This window comes from Sus scrofa, chromosome 6 (assembly GCF_054392235.1).
Source record: "Sus scrofa isolate SSC_HxYL_T2T_F1_AM1 chromosome 6, Sscrofa_HxYL_maternal_Yorkshire_Landrace_v2.0, whole genome shotgun sequence".
NCBI classification, from domain to species: domain Eukaryota; kingdom Metazoa; phylum Chordata; class Mammalia; order Artiodactyla; family Suidae; genus Sus; species Sus scrofa.
This window is the reverse complement of record NC_139388.1, coordinates 87,756,782-87,770,632: the sequence shown is the minus strand read 5'-3', so window position 1 is coordinate 87,770,632 and position 13,851 is coordinate 87,756,782. Positions and strand designations below refer to the sequence as shown.

The 13,851-nt window shown below is 40.8% G+C and overlaps 1 protein-coding gene across 1 annotated transcript in view; it reads left to right on the top strand.

The window, feature by feature from the left end:
• The window catches only part of AUNIP (aurora kinase A and ninein interacting protein), a 40,686-nt gene continuing 26,835 nt past the window's right edge, over nt 1-13,851 (top strand). The window contains 1 exon segment of the mRNA XM_013999063.3: nt 1-180. Within this exon segment, the coding sequence (XP_013854517.2) occupies nt 100-180 (81 nt within the window). The 5' untranslated portion in view covers nt 1-99.

Below are 13,851 nucleotides of genomic sequence, written 5' to 3'. Positions count from 1 at the left end.
GGCGCGAGATCTAAACTTCGGCGGGGTCTGCTATGGTGGTTCCCTGAGGCGGCCTGAGACTCAGCGGTGAGTTGCTTCAGCTTGTTCTCTTCACCGGCCATGAGGCGGAGAGGCCCGGAGGAGGAGGAGGCCTGCGGCGTGTGGCTGGACGCAGCGGCGCTGAAGAGGCGGAAAGCGCAGGTGGGGTGTCGGGGCCAGAGGGGTTGGTGGGGAGGGTTTGGGGCCCCGAAGGCATGAGAAGGGAGGAGTTTGGGGGGGACAAGAAGGTGATGGGGGTAAAGTCGGGGGCCGAGTCGGAACAACTTTGGAAGTTTAGGGGAGAGAGGGATTGGAGTCTGAAGAAGGTTGAAAAGCAGGGTTTGGGAGGAGTGAAGAGAAAATGGGGGCGGAAGGCAGGCAGGCCGTGGAGGGATGTGGAGACCCTGGGGCAGCGAAGTTTCGAGGTGAGGGGAGAAGGTGGAGGGAAAATTTGCCCGGAAGAGCGTAATGGAGCAGACTCCTTAGGAGCTCACAGCCCCTACGGGACGGTAGCTGAGGATGAAGTGTGGAGGGCTGGCTGCTTATGCAAACTTGGCTAGTTCTTGCCCTGTGGGTCCCTCCTTGCCAGGTTGCCGGCCATTTACCTGCCCAGAACTTGTAAACTGTAGGGGGTAAAAAATAGATGAGACTGGAAGGGGAGCTGGCCTGATATTTATTGAGCATCCTCTGGGTGCCAAAAATACTGTGTTAAGTATTTAATGTGTATTATATGTAGCATCTCCCTTAGCGGAATAAGGAAACGCAGGTGAGGTAATTAACCCAGGTTCACCCAACTAGGAGAATTGAAAATTACACCCAGGTTTGGCACATATGCAAGAGTCTCTGTTAGTTATTACAGAGAAGCAAAAGAATGCTATAATAGTTCATGTTTATTGAGCATTTTAAGCTGGAGATTGTGCTATTTCAGATGAATTACCTTGTTTGGTACTCATCTACACAGTAGTGATATAATGATATCCATTTTACACTTGAAAAACAGCTTCAAAACAGACCCTAAGGGCAGGATTCTTCCTCAAGTTTATTACAGTCTTGTGGGGGAAGAAAACAGATGTATACATAATAGCAATATGTAATTTACTGAGTGCTTACTAAGTGTCAGGCACTTTGCTGGGATATCACATGCCTTATAAGTGGCAGATACTCAAAAGGTTTGGTGAGACAATCTCCAGGTGGTGGTGGTGGTGGTGGAGGGGGAGCCTGTTTTTCCCCAGAGCGGCCATAAGCAAGCAGAACCAGGTGATCTACATGGGGCTAGTCAAGTCGGCTTTCCTGGCCTGTTTCAAGGAATGGGTTGGCTGCAGGGAAGGGACCCCTGAAGAAACCAAGGAATCCTGCCTCAGCTCCCAGATGAAGATGGTGATCACAGTGACAAAGAAAATAACACTTCTAAGTGGTGGTTTTGAAAAAGCGAGCCCTGTCAGCTGAAGAAGTCAGGAAGATTAAAGCAGAAATTAAGGCTGCCAGAGCAGATGAAGAACCAGCTTCAGCTGATGGAAGAATGTTGTATTGAAAACCAGTGAAGTGTTGCTCAGATGAAAAGTATTTGGGTTTAACAGCAAGCTCAAAAAAAGACGATGAAATAAATAAGACTTGGTTAAAAAGAACTCATAAAAGCAAATCAGAAACAGTAGTCTTCTGGACTTCCTGTCGTGGCTTAGTGTTAATGAACCTGACTAGTGTCCGTGAAGATGCAGGTTTGATCCCTGGCCTTGCTCAGTGGGTTAAGGATCTAGCATTGCCATGAGCTGTGGTGTAGGTAGCAGACGTAGCCTCGGATCCAGTGTTGCTTTGGTGTAGGCCGGCAGTTGCAGCTCAATCCTAGGGATTCAGTCCTTAGCCTGGGAACTTCCATATGTCATGGATGAGGCCCTAAACAGACAAGAAAAAGACCAAAAAAAAAAAAAAAGGAAACAGTAGCGTCCTTTCTTTTGACAGTGAAGATGAAAGTGAATAAGTGTAAAATATTTTGGACTTAGTCTTCTTTAAGAATTTAGGGGGTATTTTAGGAGTTCCCGTCGTGGCGCAGTGGTTAACGAATCCGACTAGGAACCATGAAGTTGCGGGTTCGGTCCCTGCCCTTGCTCAGTGGGTTAACGATCCGGCGTTGCCGTGAGCTGTGGTGTAGGTTGCAGACGTGGCTCGGATCCCGTGTTGCTGTGGCTCTGGCCTAGGCCGGTGGCTACAGCTCCAATTCAGCCCCTAGCCTGGGAACCTCCATATGCCGAGGGAGCGGCCCAAGAAATAGCAACAACAACAACAAAAAAAAAAAAAAAAAAAAAAGAGACAAAAGACAAAAAAAAAAAAAAAAAATTTAGGGGGTATTTTAAAAATAACATTTCCTCCTATTATAAAGATAATATTGGAGAAAATTTAGACACTACAGAAAATATTCAGTAAGATAAAAACTGTCTATCCATCAGTAATACCCTTTTGGGAGTTCCTGCTGTGGCACAACAGAATCTGTGGCATCTCTGTAGCCCTAGAACGCAGGTTCGATCCCTGGCCAGCACAGTGGGTTAAGGATCTGACATAGTCACAGCTGTGGCATAGGTTGTAACAGCAGCTATTTTTGTAAACAAAACTGTGGTTTTATTCTACATGTTCTCTGTTCTACTTTTGACATATCCCGAGCATTTTTCCAGGTCAGTAAAATTAAAAAACCTGACATTAGTAGCTACAGGGGATTTTGTAATTAAACAGATCCTGTGTTTTGTGTTTTACCTTCCTTATTAGCAGAACTCCACTTTGGATGAAGGAGAAGATCATGTGCCTAGTTGCCAGTACTTCCCCAGCTCTTGCTAAGGGAGGCCACAGCTTTGGCAAGTTAAGAAATATATACAAGTGGATCTTGAACAAGTTAGGATCTAATACAAGGGATCATGATATAAGTTAGAATCTGTTGTATCACATGGTGACTATAGTTGACGAAACAGTAAAAAAAAAAAAAAAATACTAGTGGAAGTCTGTTTAATACAACTGCTAGGTTGCAGAAGGACAGATTTGGCAAGCATGAACCTTTGTTCTTCTTTCTGTATCCTGCCTGGAGCACAGACATGAAGCCAAGGAGTAGCAGAGCCATTTTGGGGGATGAAGATAGCCCTTGTTCTGCTTGGTACAATGGAAAGACTCAAGGAGCTTGGATAGAGCTGCTGCACCAGTCTTTTGGATTTCTCGATACATGAGGATAAACACCCTCTTGGTTTACAGTCTTTCTCTCAGGTTTCTGTTACCTGTGGCCTAAGTGACACAATGGTGGAAAATGTGTGCACGGAAACCTCCAAGTGTATTTCTGATGATTTCCTTAGAATGAGTTGCTGGAAGCAGAGTTACTATATCTAAGTATTTCAGTATTTCTTCAGCTTTTTTTAAAAGAAGATTTTATTGAAATTTAGTTGATTTATGATATTGTATTGGTTTGAGGTGTATAGTAGAGTGGTTCTGTTATACATGTATTAAAAAAAATTCAGTGGAGTAGGTACTGTAATCTATTTTTTTAAATCTGTTTTATAGATGAAAAATTGAGGCTTGGATTAGGAAATTTACCCAAGTGAGCAGGTAAGTTCAGGCCCAGTTCTGACTGCTGCAAAGGCCAGTGTTCTTAACCACTGCAAGACAGAATATATGTCCAGATGAGTGGTCCTAAGGGAAAGGTGATTTTGGAGGCCAGAGAGATTGTCATTACTTGGAGTTATCAAGGAAGATTTAACTGAGTGGGTAGAAAGGGATTTTGACACTGAAAGGGTATGCTGGTTTTGGATAGTTTGGGTAGTAGTCCAAAGACCAGTGGTTAATCTAAACAATTAATGAAAGTCTGTCTTAGGTAGCTACAACCTGCTGAACAAAATCAATTGCGGGCCATTAAAACAGTGTCTTAAAAGTCATTTTCAACAAATGAATCACCTCAAAATTTTTTTCTTTAAATTAAAAATTTTAGGGGGTAGTTAATACATTCATATAGTACATAATTTAAAATGTATAGTATATGCCGTGAAATATCTCCCTAATATTTATCACCATCCTTCCCCATCTTTCTTGGATACCCAAAAAAGAGGTGACAACTTTCTTGGGTATCCTTCCAGAGATCATCTCTGCATCTATAAGCAATTGCATAACAGTTCTTTTAAATAGTAGCATCTTACATATTGTTGTGCAACTTGCCTGTTTCACTAACTGTTTCTTAAGGATTATTTCATATGCTTCACAAAAAGCTGCTTCATTCTTTTTAAGGACTACATAGCATTCCCTTATGAAATAGCATCCATTATATGCAATAGTATCATCTTAGTCATGTGGGGCTGCCATAACAAAATACCGTAGACTGAGTGGCTTAAACAGCAGAGTGTATTTTTTTCATAGTTCCGGAGGCTGGAAGCCTGAGATCAGGGTGCCAGTATAGTTGGGTTCTGGTGAGGATTCCTGACAGATAGCTGCCTTTTTCTTGTGTCCCCACATGGTGTTTTCTGGGTGTATGTATGTGTGGAGAAAGAGGGAGATATGTGTATACTTGACTGGAAGGCAGCAAGAAAGCTAGTGTGCTGGATCTGAGAGAGGCAAATAGAAGACGAGCAGATGAGAGCTAAAAGGTATGAGAGGGCAAACATCGCCCAATACTGCCTTGTGCACATTAGAGCTTAAACATGAATTTTAGAGGATATAATTCAGCCATAGCAGGTATATATAGTCAGTCTTTATATTTACCAGTCTTTTCTTGATAAAAAGCTGTCTCTGATCTTTTCCTATTAAAAGCACTTCTGAAATCAAGAGTTTTATACAAAACACATCCTTTTGTACACTTGCAAATAAACCATTTGTAGGATGAATTTCTAGAAGTGGAATCACTGGGTTAAAGAATACATATGGGTTTTTTGTTTGTTTTGGGTTTTTTTTGGTCACACCTGTGGCATATGGAAGTTCCTGGGCCCGGGATCAAATCCAGCCACCTGTGTGCGTGGATTTGCTCCCTGGCCCAGGATTGCTGGGTCCTTAACCCACTCACCCTGGGTAGGGATTGAACTCAAGCAGCCAGAGACAACGCCAGATCCTTAACCTGCTACACCACGCAGGCACTCTTCTGTTTTTAAAATCAAGAACATGAAGCCTATAACATCATTTAGTAAATAGAAAAGTCTCTTCCTTCTATCCAGTAGTTAAAATGAAGACATATTTTCTACAGCTCAGGAATTCTTGAGAGAGGTTCTCTGTCAGCCTTTATTTTTTATTAACTAAGCTTGTTGACTCAGCAAAGTTAATCTTGTTTCCTTCTCAACCTTTTGTTCTTCTCTAGTGTGTGAATTAGTATGTACAAAAATATGAGTTTTGTCATATTATAGCATTGATACAATGATGACTTTCCCCCCACATATAGGGGAAAAGGCTAGTTTATGAGTGGTAGGGAAATAAATGTATTTATCAAAAATGACCAAAATGTGCAGTGGGTATTTTTTCACTCTTGGAAGTTAGGAGTGAGCTTTTTATACCTTTAGGATATACTTTCTTTTTTCTTTTTTTTTTGCTCCACCTGCGACATGTGGAAGTTCCCAGGCCAGGGGTCAAACCTGTACCACAGCAGTGACGACAGCAGGTCCTTAATCTGCTGAGCCACAAGGGAACTCCTAGGATCTATTCTTGAATGATAGGCCATGGGTGGGAAACCTGTGTGCCACTTTAAAATGAGGAGAGAAATAGAGAGCTAGAAGGGAAAAGGGGAATATCCTACAGGGAAGAGGAGAAACAATATTTGTTTCTATGTCTGTAACTCTTACCCCAAATCACACCTTTTTCTTTCATGGTGTTATGATGAAAACATTTATGTGTTGACCCAGTGCATAGCAAGAGTCCTCTCTCCAGGATATTCTAGGCCCTTAACCTCTGATTTCTTTTTTTCTTATTTTTATTTTTTTGTCTTTTTAGGGCCACACCTGCGGCCTGTGGAGGTTCCCAGGCTAGGGGTTTAATCGGAGCTGTAGCCACTGGCCTATGCAACAGCTCACGGCAACTCCAGATCCTTAACCCACTGAGTGAGGCCAGGGATTGAACTGGCAACCTCATGGTTCCTAGTCGGATTCCTTTCTGATGCGCCATGACAGGAACTCCACCTTCCTCTGATTTTTGTAGGACTGGACCTATGACCACAGTCATTGACACCATTTCCCCTTCTTGTTATTTTTTTTTGCCCAAAGATACTCGTTAAAAAATTTGGTTCTCCTCCTAGGTCCTGTTCCTCTGATCTTAAGACTTCTAGCCTCGAGCAAGTACTAAAGATTCCCTTTTGCAGGATGTAGAATCCTACTTCTTTCAAGAGTAGCTATCAAATTGGCCCATGATTGAGTTTTTTTTGTTTTTTTCTTTTTAGGGTCACACTAGAGGCATATGGAAGTTCCCAGGCTAGGGGTCCAATTGGACCTGCAGTTGCCAGCCTACCACAGCAACAGCAATGCCGGATCCAAGCTGCATCTGCGATCTACACTGTAGCTCACAGCAATGCCAGATCCTTAACCCACTGAGTGGAGCCAGGGATCGAACCCTCATCCTCATGGATACTAGTTGGGCTCGTTACTGCTGAGCCACAAACAGGAACTCCAGTTGTTTTGAGTTGTGATGTCAGGTGTCAATGAAAAAATTAATCATCAATTTAAGAAAGATATGGAAAATTTTATTTGAGCCAACCTGAGGATTATAATTCAGAAGACAGTCTTTCAGAAAGCTCGGAGGACTCCTCAGCCTGTTAGAGGTCAAAGCACAGTTATGTAAATTTTTGAGATGAAAGGTTATGCACAAAGTAACAAATCGACAGTTTACATAGTCCAACAGGACAAACAGTGGGTTATTCTGACCCACTGCAGATTGAGAAAGGGATGTTATCTCCTAAGTAGTTAACCTTGCAGGTGCCAGGAAGAAATTGCTTCTTATTGCAGAGCAGGCATTCCTGTGTCTTCCAAAGGGATCTTGTTAATATATAATGCAGATGCACCATGCACACTAAGGGAAGGGGTGGTGGCTCAGATGGGCAGACGGAGAATTTTATGTTTAAAAATTTTCTTGTCCTGCCCTAAAAATAATTTTATTTTATCGTAGGGATGGACAGGCAGTAGCTAGTGGTCAGTGTTTGAGAAGCATGCTCCTTCCCACTTGATCCTTAAACAGAACTGTCTGCTTGTGATATTGTCATTTATAAGAAATATATATTTGGTCATTCAGCTTACTAAAATGTATTTCTCATACATATTTGGTCTTTGAGCTTCATGGCTTACCGCTCCTAAAACCCTTGGAATTTCCTGTGTAATGAGTGATAATGGTGTCTTTATATTTAATGAGGTGACTTTTGGAAAACCCTTAGGTATCCTGAGGATGGGCTGGTTGCCATGAAAACCCTTTGATTAGAGGGTTGAAACTTTCACTCCTCTCATTCTCCTACCTCTAGGGAGGGGAGAAGGGCTGGAGGTTGAGTTCAGTTGCCCATGATCAGTGATTTAATCAACCATACCATATATAATGAAGCCTCCATTAAAAACCCAAATGGACAAGATTCAGAGAGTTTCCAGGTTGGTGAACATGTGGAGGTGCAGGGAGAGTGGCATGCCTGGAGGGGGCATGGAAACTCCATACCCCTTCCTACATAACTTGCCCTGTGCATCTCTTCCTGTTCCTGAGTTATATTCTTTTGTAATAAACTGGTGATCTAGTAAGTAAAACGTTTCTGAGTTCTGTGAGCCACTCTAGCAAATTAATAGAATCCAAGGAGGGGGTTGTGGGAACCTCTGATCTATAGCCAGCTGTTCAGAAGTGTAGTTAACCTGAACTTGTGATTGGCATCCTGAGTAGGAGGGGTTGTTGGAATCTCTAATCTATAACCAGCTGGAGAGAAGCACAGGTGATAAGTAAATAGATGTGTGTATATATGTCTCCTACAAATGAGATTGTATCAAACAGTTTGTTCTGCTGTTCACTTTTCACTAAATATATGATGGAGCACTTTCCATGTGAGACATAAGGGTTTTAGTATGGGTTTTTTTTAAACGGCCATTTTAATTTACACAATTTTTGGATTTTTTTTTTACCTTTATTACCTCTCTATTAAAATATTAGGAAAAAATTTTCTAACAAATGTTTTCCTAGACATTAAAGAGGTAAAGAGATTTAGCATTTGATGTGTATTATTTGCTGTCCTTTTAAGTATATTTAAAATGTCATTATAACTTAGAAAATTTCTATTTCTTTTTCATCTATAATGCAGTTTTAGTTCCTTGCTCTTTAGATATATCGCCGAGAAGGAGAAAGACATAACTAGGAGATAGAAATGCAAAGATATTAGAAATCTTGACTGAGTCATCAGTGGTTTCTCCTCCAGCCTTGGAGGAACTGAATGACACTCTGACATTCTGCAGCTTTAGTAACTTTCAGTCCATCAGCAAATCCTCTGGACTGTGCCTTCAAATGTGTTTAGAATTTCATCATCATTTCCTAATGTTTTTACTGCTGCCACCTGAGCCAGAGTGACCCTTTGCTCACTGTTTAAAACCATCTAGCAGTTTCCTATCTTCTAGTAAAAACCAAAATCCTCTTAAGGCCTGTAAGGCACCATTTGTCCATGCATGCCCTCTTAAGCCTTTTAGACCTCATCTACCCTTTTCTCGGCCTTTGCTCTAACCACACTGGCCGCCTTGCTTTCCTTCAAGCCAAGTACACCTGTGCTTGGGACTTTTATACTCTTGTGCCTGAAGTACAGAGAGATTAAAGAGCCATGTCACTCTGCTTCATTTGTTCAGATGTCAACTGAGTTTTTTCTTAACTACCATAAAATAGCTTTTCCCTTATTCTCTACTACCCATACTTCTAACTACCTTAATCTTTTTCTTTTTTCTCCATAGCATTTTTCACCATCAGACATACTATATGCTGTATGTTTACTTGCTCATTTATTGTTTTTGTTGCCCTGCTAGAATGAAAGTTCCATTAGGCAGTCCTTCAGAAATTTTCTGGCATATAATGGGTACTCAGTAAATATTTATTTAATGTGCAAATGAGTGAATGAATTTATCTGATGGGCTTTGCTTTCAGAAACCTGTTAGATAGGCTTGTAGTTGCTTATTCTCTCTCTTACTCTGATGAGAGGATAAGTGGGAAGACTTTGGGCTTTATAGAGCAAAAATGGACTGAAGACCTCCAGTAAAATGGCAGTTAAAGTGTGTAATTTTAACTGTATATAAGTATCAGGGAGGGTTTTTTTGGTTAAAAAAAAAAAAAACTCTCCTTGATACTTACTGAAATAATTTTAAAAAAACAAAAATAGAGAAGAAAAAGTTTATTTTCACTGAAACTGAAAAGTTTCAATAGAACTACTAAAGTCCATGGTAGCAATACTATAAGGCTGGTAAAGATCTGAAAATGTAACTGAAGTGTTTATTAATATGGTCTTACCTTTTTTTTTTTAAAGAGTCTCTTAAATTTCCTATTCAGATTCCACAAGTATTTTTATTTTATTTTATTGTCTTTTTAGGGCTGCAAGTGTGGCATATGGAAGTTCCTAGGCTAGGGGTCAAATCTGAGCCAGCCTAAGCCACAGCCACAGCAACTGCAGGATCCAAGTCATGCCTGTGACCTACACCATAGCTCACAGCAATGCTGGATTCTTAACCCACTGAGTGAGGCCAAGGATTGACACTAGTTGGTTTTGTTACTGCTGAGCCACGATGGGAACTCCTCCATAAGTATTTTAAAAACCAACTCCTTTTGTGCAGATGTATCACATCTTCCTTATCCATTCATCTGTTGATAGAATGGTGGGCTTTTCTTTTTCACAGGAAATTTTAAAACTACTAATTCACTGTCTATCCAGATAAACACTTGAAAAGATACTCAACATCATTAGTCGTTAGGGAAATACAAATCAAAACCAAAATAAGATACCACTTCATACCCACTAGGATGGCTATAATAAAAAAGACAGATAATATCAAGTATTGGCAAGCATGTGGAGAAATTGGATCCCTCATAAATTGCTGGTGCACACATAAAATGGTGTACAGTTTGGCAGTTCCTCAGATGTTAAAAATAGTTACCATATGACCCAGCGGTTTTACTCCTAGATATATACCCAGGGGATGTCAAAACATATCCACACAGAAACTTGAACGTGAATGTTCATAGCCACATTTCTCATAGTCACTAAAGAGGAGAAACAACCCAAATGTACATTAACTGATGAATGAATAGATGAGTGGATACATAAAATATCTAAACACTTGTCAATAAAAACAGAATGAAATACCTCTTCATGCTAAAACATGGATGAACCCCCAAAACATACTCAGTGAAAGAAGGCAACACAAAGACCAATATTGTGTCATCTAGGAAAGGTCCAGAATTGGTAAATCTATAAAGGACAGAAAGTAAATCAGTGGTTTCTCAGGGCTGAGCTGGGGTCAGGTGGGAATGGGGAATGACTGCTAATGGACACAGGGTTTCTTTGGGGGGGATTAATGAAAAGTGCTCTAAAATTAGATCGTAGTAATGTTTATACAACTCTGAATATACTAAAAAAACACTTAAATGGATGGATTTTATGGTGAATTTTATATAATGGTGAATTATATCTCACTAAAGCCGTTAAAATAGAAAAAAAGACTTTGTGAAAGATGTGGCATTGGAGGCAGACCTTTAAAGCAAGGGTTAGGTGTTGTTGCAAAGCAAGGGAGGTACAGTGGCACTCTGGGAACATTATGAATAGCGGCACAGAGGCAGGAAATAGACGTTTGTGAAACGGTGGATGAAAGTTAGGGAGTCCCTAGGACCACCCTCTCTTCTAACACTAATGGTAAGTTTGAGGGTTGTAGGGATTACCAAATCAGGTTCATTCGCCTAGTGCACAGCAAGCCCAATACTGAAACATCAAAGCATGCAGCAGTGGAAATGTTTGTTCACGAGGCAGCCAAGCTAGGAGACTGGGAGAACAAATCTCAGGTCTGCCTCCCAGAGGCTAGGGTTTAGGGATATTTATGGGATAAAGAGGCAGGGTAGTTTGAGGTATGGGGAAAGGTGATTGAAGGTAAGAAAATGAGGTAATCACTGGCCTCTGCAAGTATAGTCAAGCTGTATGGCTCTTCATTGGATGCATGTTCAGAAGATTGTGGTGGTATTGGCATGTTCTGAGGGTGGAGTTTTTGGCCCTCTGGTGTCAAAAGACCATCCACTGGACACTCACACAGGCCCAGTTGAGTGGTTGGTGGTTTCAACCCATCTAACAGGGCAAGGACTAGCTCTGAGTACTTAAAAATCACTTAAGCAACTGTTACTGTAGTGATCCATACATCAGAGGTGTTATCTATAAGGAAACTAGTGGGAATTTTTCTTTCTGTCTTTCTTTCTGTCTTTCTGTCTTTCTTTCTGTCTCTTTCTTTCTTTCTTTCTGTCTTTTTAGGGCCACACCCAAATCATATGGAGGTTCCCAGGCTATGGGTTGAATTGACGCTGTAGCCACTGGCCTACGCCACACACAGCAACATCAGATCCAAGCCCCTTCTGTGATCTATACCACAGCTCATGGCAATGCCAGATCCTTTGCTTAGCCCACTGAGTGAGGCTGGGGCTCGAACCTGTGTCCTCATGGATGCTAGTCAGATTTGTTTCCCCTGAGCCATGACGGGAACTCCACTAATGGGAATTTCTTTCTCTTTCTTCCCTCCCTCCCTTCTCTCTTTCCATCCATCCAGGCTACCAACTGTTGACTATATGGGTATTTAATTTTTTTTTTTTTATGGCTGTACCCACAGCATATGGAAATTTCCTGGCCAGGGATCAAATCCAAGCCACAGCTGCAACCTACACCACAGCTGTGGCAATGCTGGATCCTTAACCCATGCTGGACCAGGGATCGAACCCATGCCACCCAGAGACATTGCCAGATCCTTAACCCTCTGTGCAGCAGGAACATGGCAGGAACTCCTATATTAGTTTTTAAATTAACTAAAAGCAAGAGGCAGCTTAAGTTTAGCAGGACTAATCAGGTTAGCCCTCTGTTTAATGGGAAAGGAAAAAGAATTTTCGCTCTATCCTTTTAAGTTCTTGGCTGAGACACTTCTGTAATAAAAGACATTAACAAGAGGAAAACAGAAGTTCAAATAACATATACCTCTTTTATACTTGGGAGGTACCCAGGAAAATAAATTCCTGTAAATGGCCCAAGCGTTCACCTTAAATAACATCTCCAGCTAGAGACAAAAGATGTTGGAGGGTGGGGGAAGGCCAGTTATGGGAGGTTATTAGGAAAAGCACAGTAAACAAGGGTGAAGTTCATAAACAGATTTAAGCTTTTGCCTTCTCCACTAATAAGTGTTTCTAGAGATTTAGTCTTTTCTTCTGGGTACTCTTAGAAATGGAGATTTCCCTTATAAATGTAAATTTCTCTTATAAAAGGGCAGCTTGGTTTTCAGAGCTTTTCCTATGTCTACTGTTTCTTAAAAATAGACTAAAATAATCCTTATACCAAAGAGACATATTTTGAGTTGGCAAATTTTATTTCCCTTCAAGGCTCCTGCAAACCATTTTCAGGGTTGATTATTTATTTAGAAAGACTCACAAAACTCACTGAAAGCTATTATACTCATGGTTACAGTTTTTTAAATATCTTTTTAAATTGAGGTTTAGTTGATTTATAGTTGATTTATAGTATTATATAAGTTTCAGGTGTACAACATAGTGATTCAAAATTTTTATAGATTATAGTTATAAAATATTTGCTGTATTCTCTGTACTATCCAATATATCCTTATAGCTGACTTATTTTATACATGGTAGTTTGTACCTCTTAATCCTTTACCCCTATCTTGCCACTTTCTCCTTCCCTTTTGGCATGGTAACCACTAGTTTCTTCTCCGTATCTATGAGTCTGTTGTTGTTATATTCTCTAGTTTGTTTTACTTTTAAGATTCCACATATAAGTGGTAGCACACAGTATTTATCTTTCTCTTATTTCACTAAACATAATACCCTCCAGGTCCATTCACATTGTTGCAAATGGCAAGATTTCATTCTTTTTTTATGGCTGAGTAGTATTCCTTCATATGCCCTTTGTGAGAGAGAGAGAGAGAGAGAGAGAGTGTGTGTGTGTGTGTGTGTGTGTGTGTGTGTGTGTGTACACACCACTACTTCATCTTTATCCATTCATCTGATGATAGACAATTAGGTTGCTTCCATATCTTGGCAATTGTAAACAATGATGCTATGAACATTGCAGGTGCATGTACCTTTTTGAATTAGAGTTTTCATCTTTTCCAGATATATGCCCAGGAGTGAAATTGCTATATCATACGGTAGCTTTTTTTCAAGCTTTCTTAAAAAACTTCCATACTATTTTCCATAATGGCTGCACCAATTTATATTTCCATCAACAGTGTATGAAGGGAGTTCCTGCTGTGGTGCAGTAGGATGCAGGTTCAATCCTGGGCCTGACTCAGTGGGTTAAGGATCCAGCTTTGCTACAGCTGTGGTGTAGGTAGCAACTGCAGCTCAGATCTGATCCCTGGCCCCTGACCTGGAAGCTCCATATGCTGTGGGGCAGCCAAAAAAAAAGAAAACAGGGTACTAAAGTTTCCTTTTCTCCACACTCTTTTGCCAACATTTGTTATTTGTGGTTTTTTGATGATAGCCATTTTTTTTTCTTTCTTTTGGCTGCACTTGTGGCCTGTAGTAGTTCCTGGGCCACAGCAGCGACCTGAGCCACTACAGTGACTGTACTGGATCCTTAACCTGCTGAGCCACATGAGAACTCCAGTGACAGCCATTCTGACAGGTGCGAGGTAATATCTTATTGTGGTT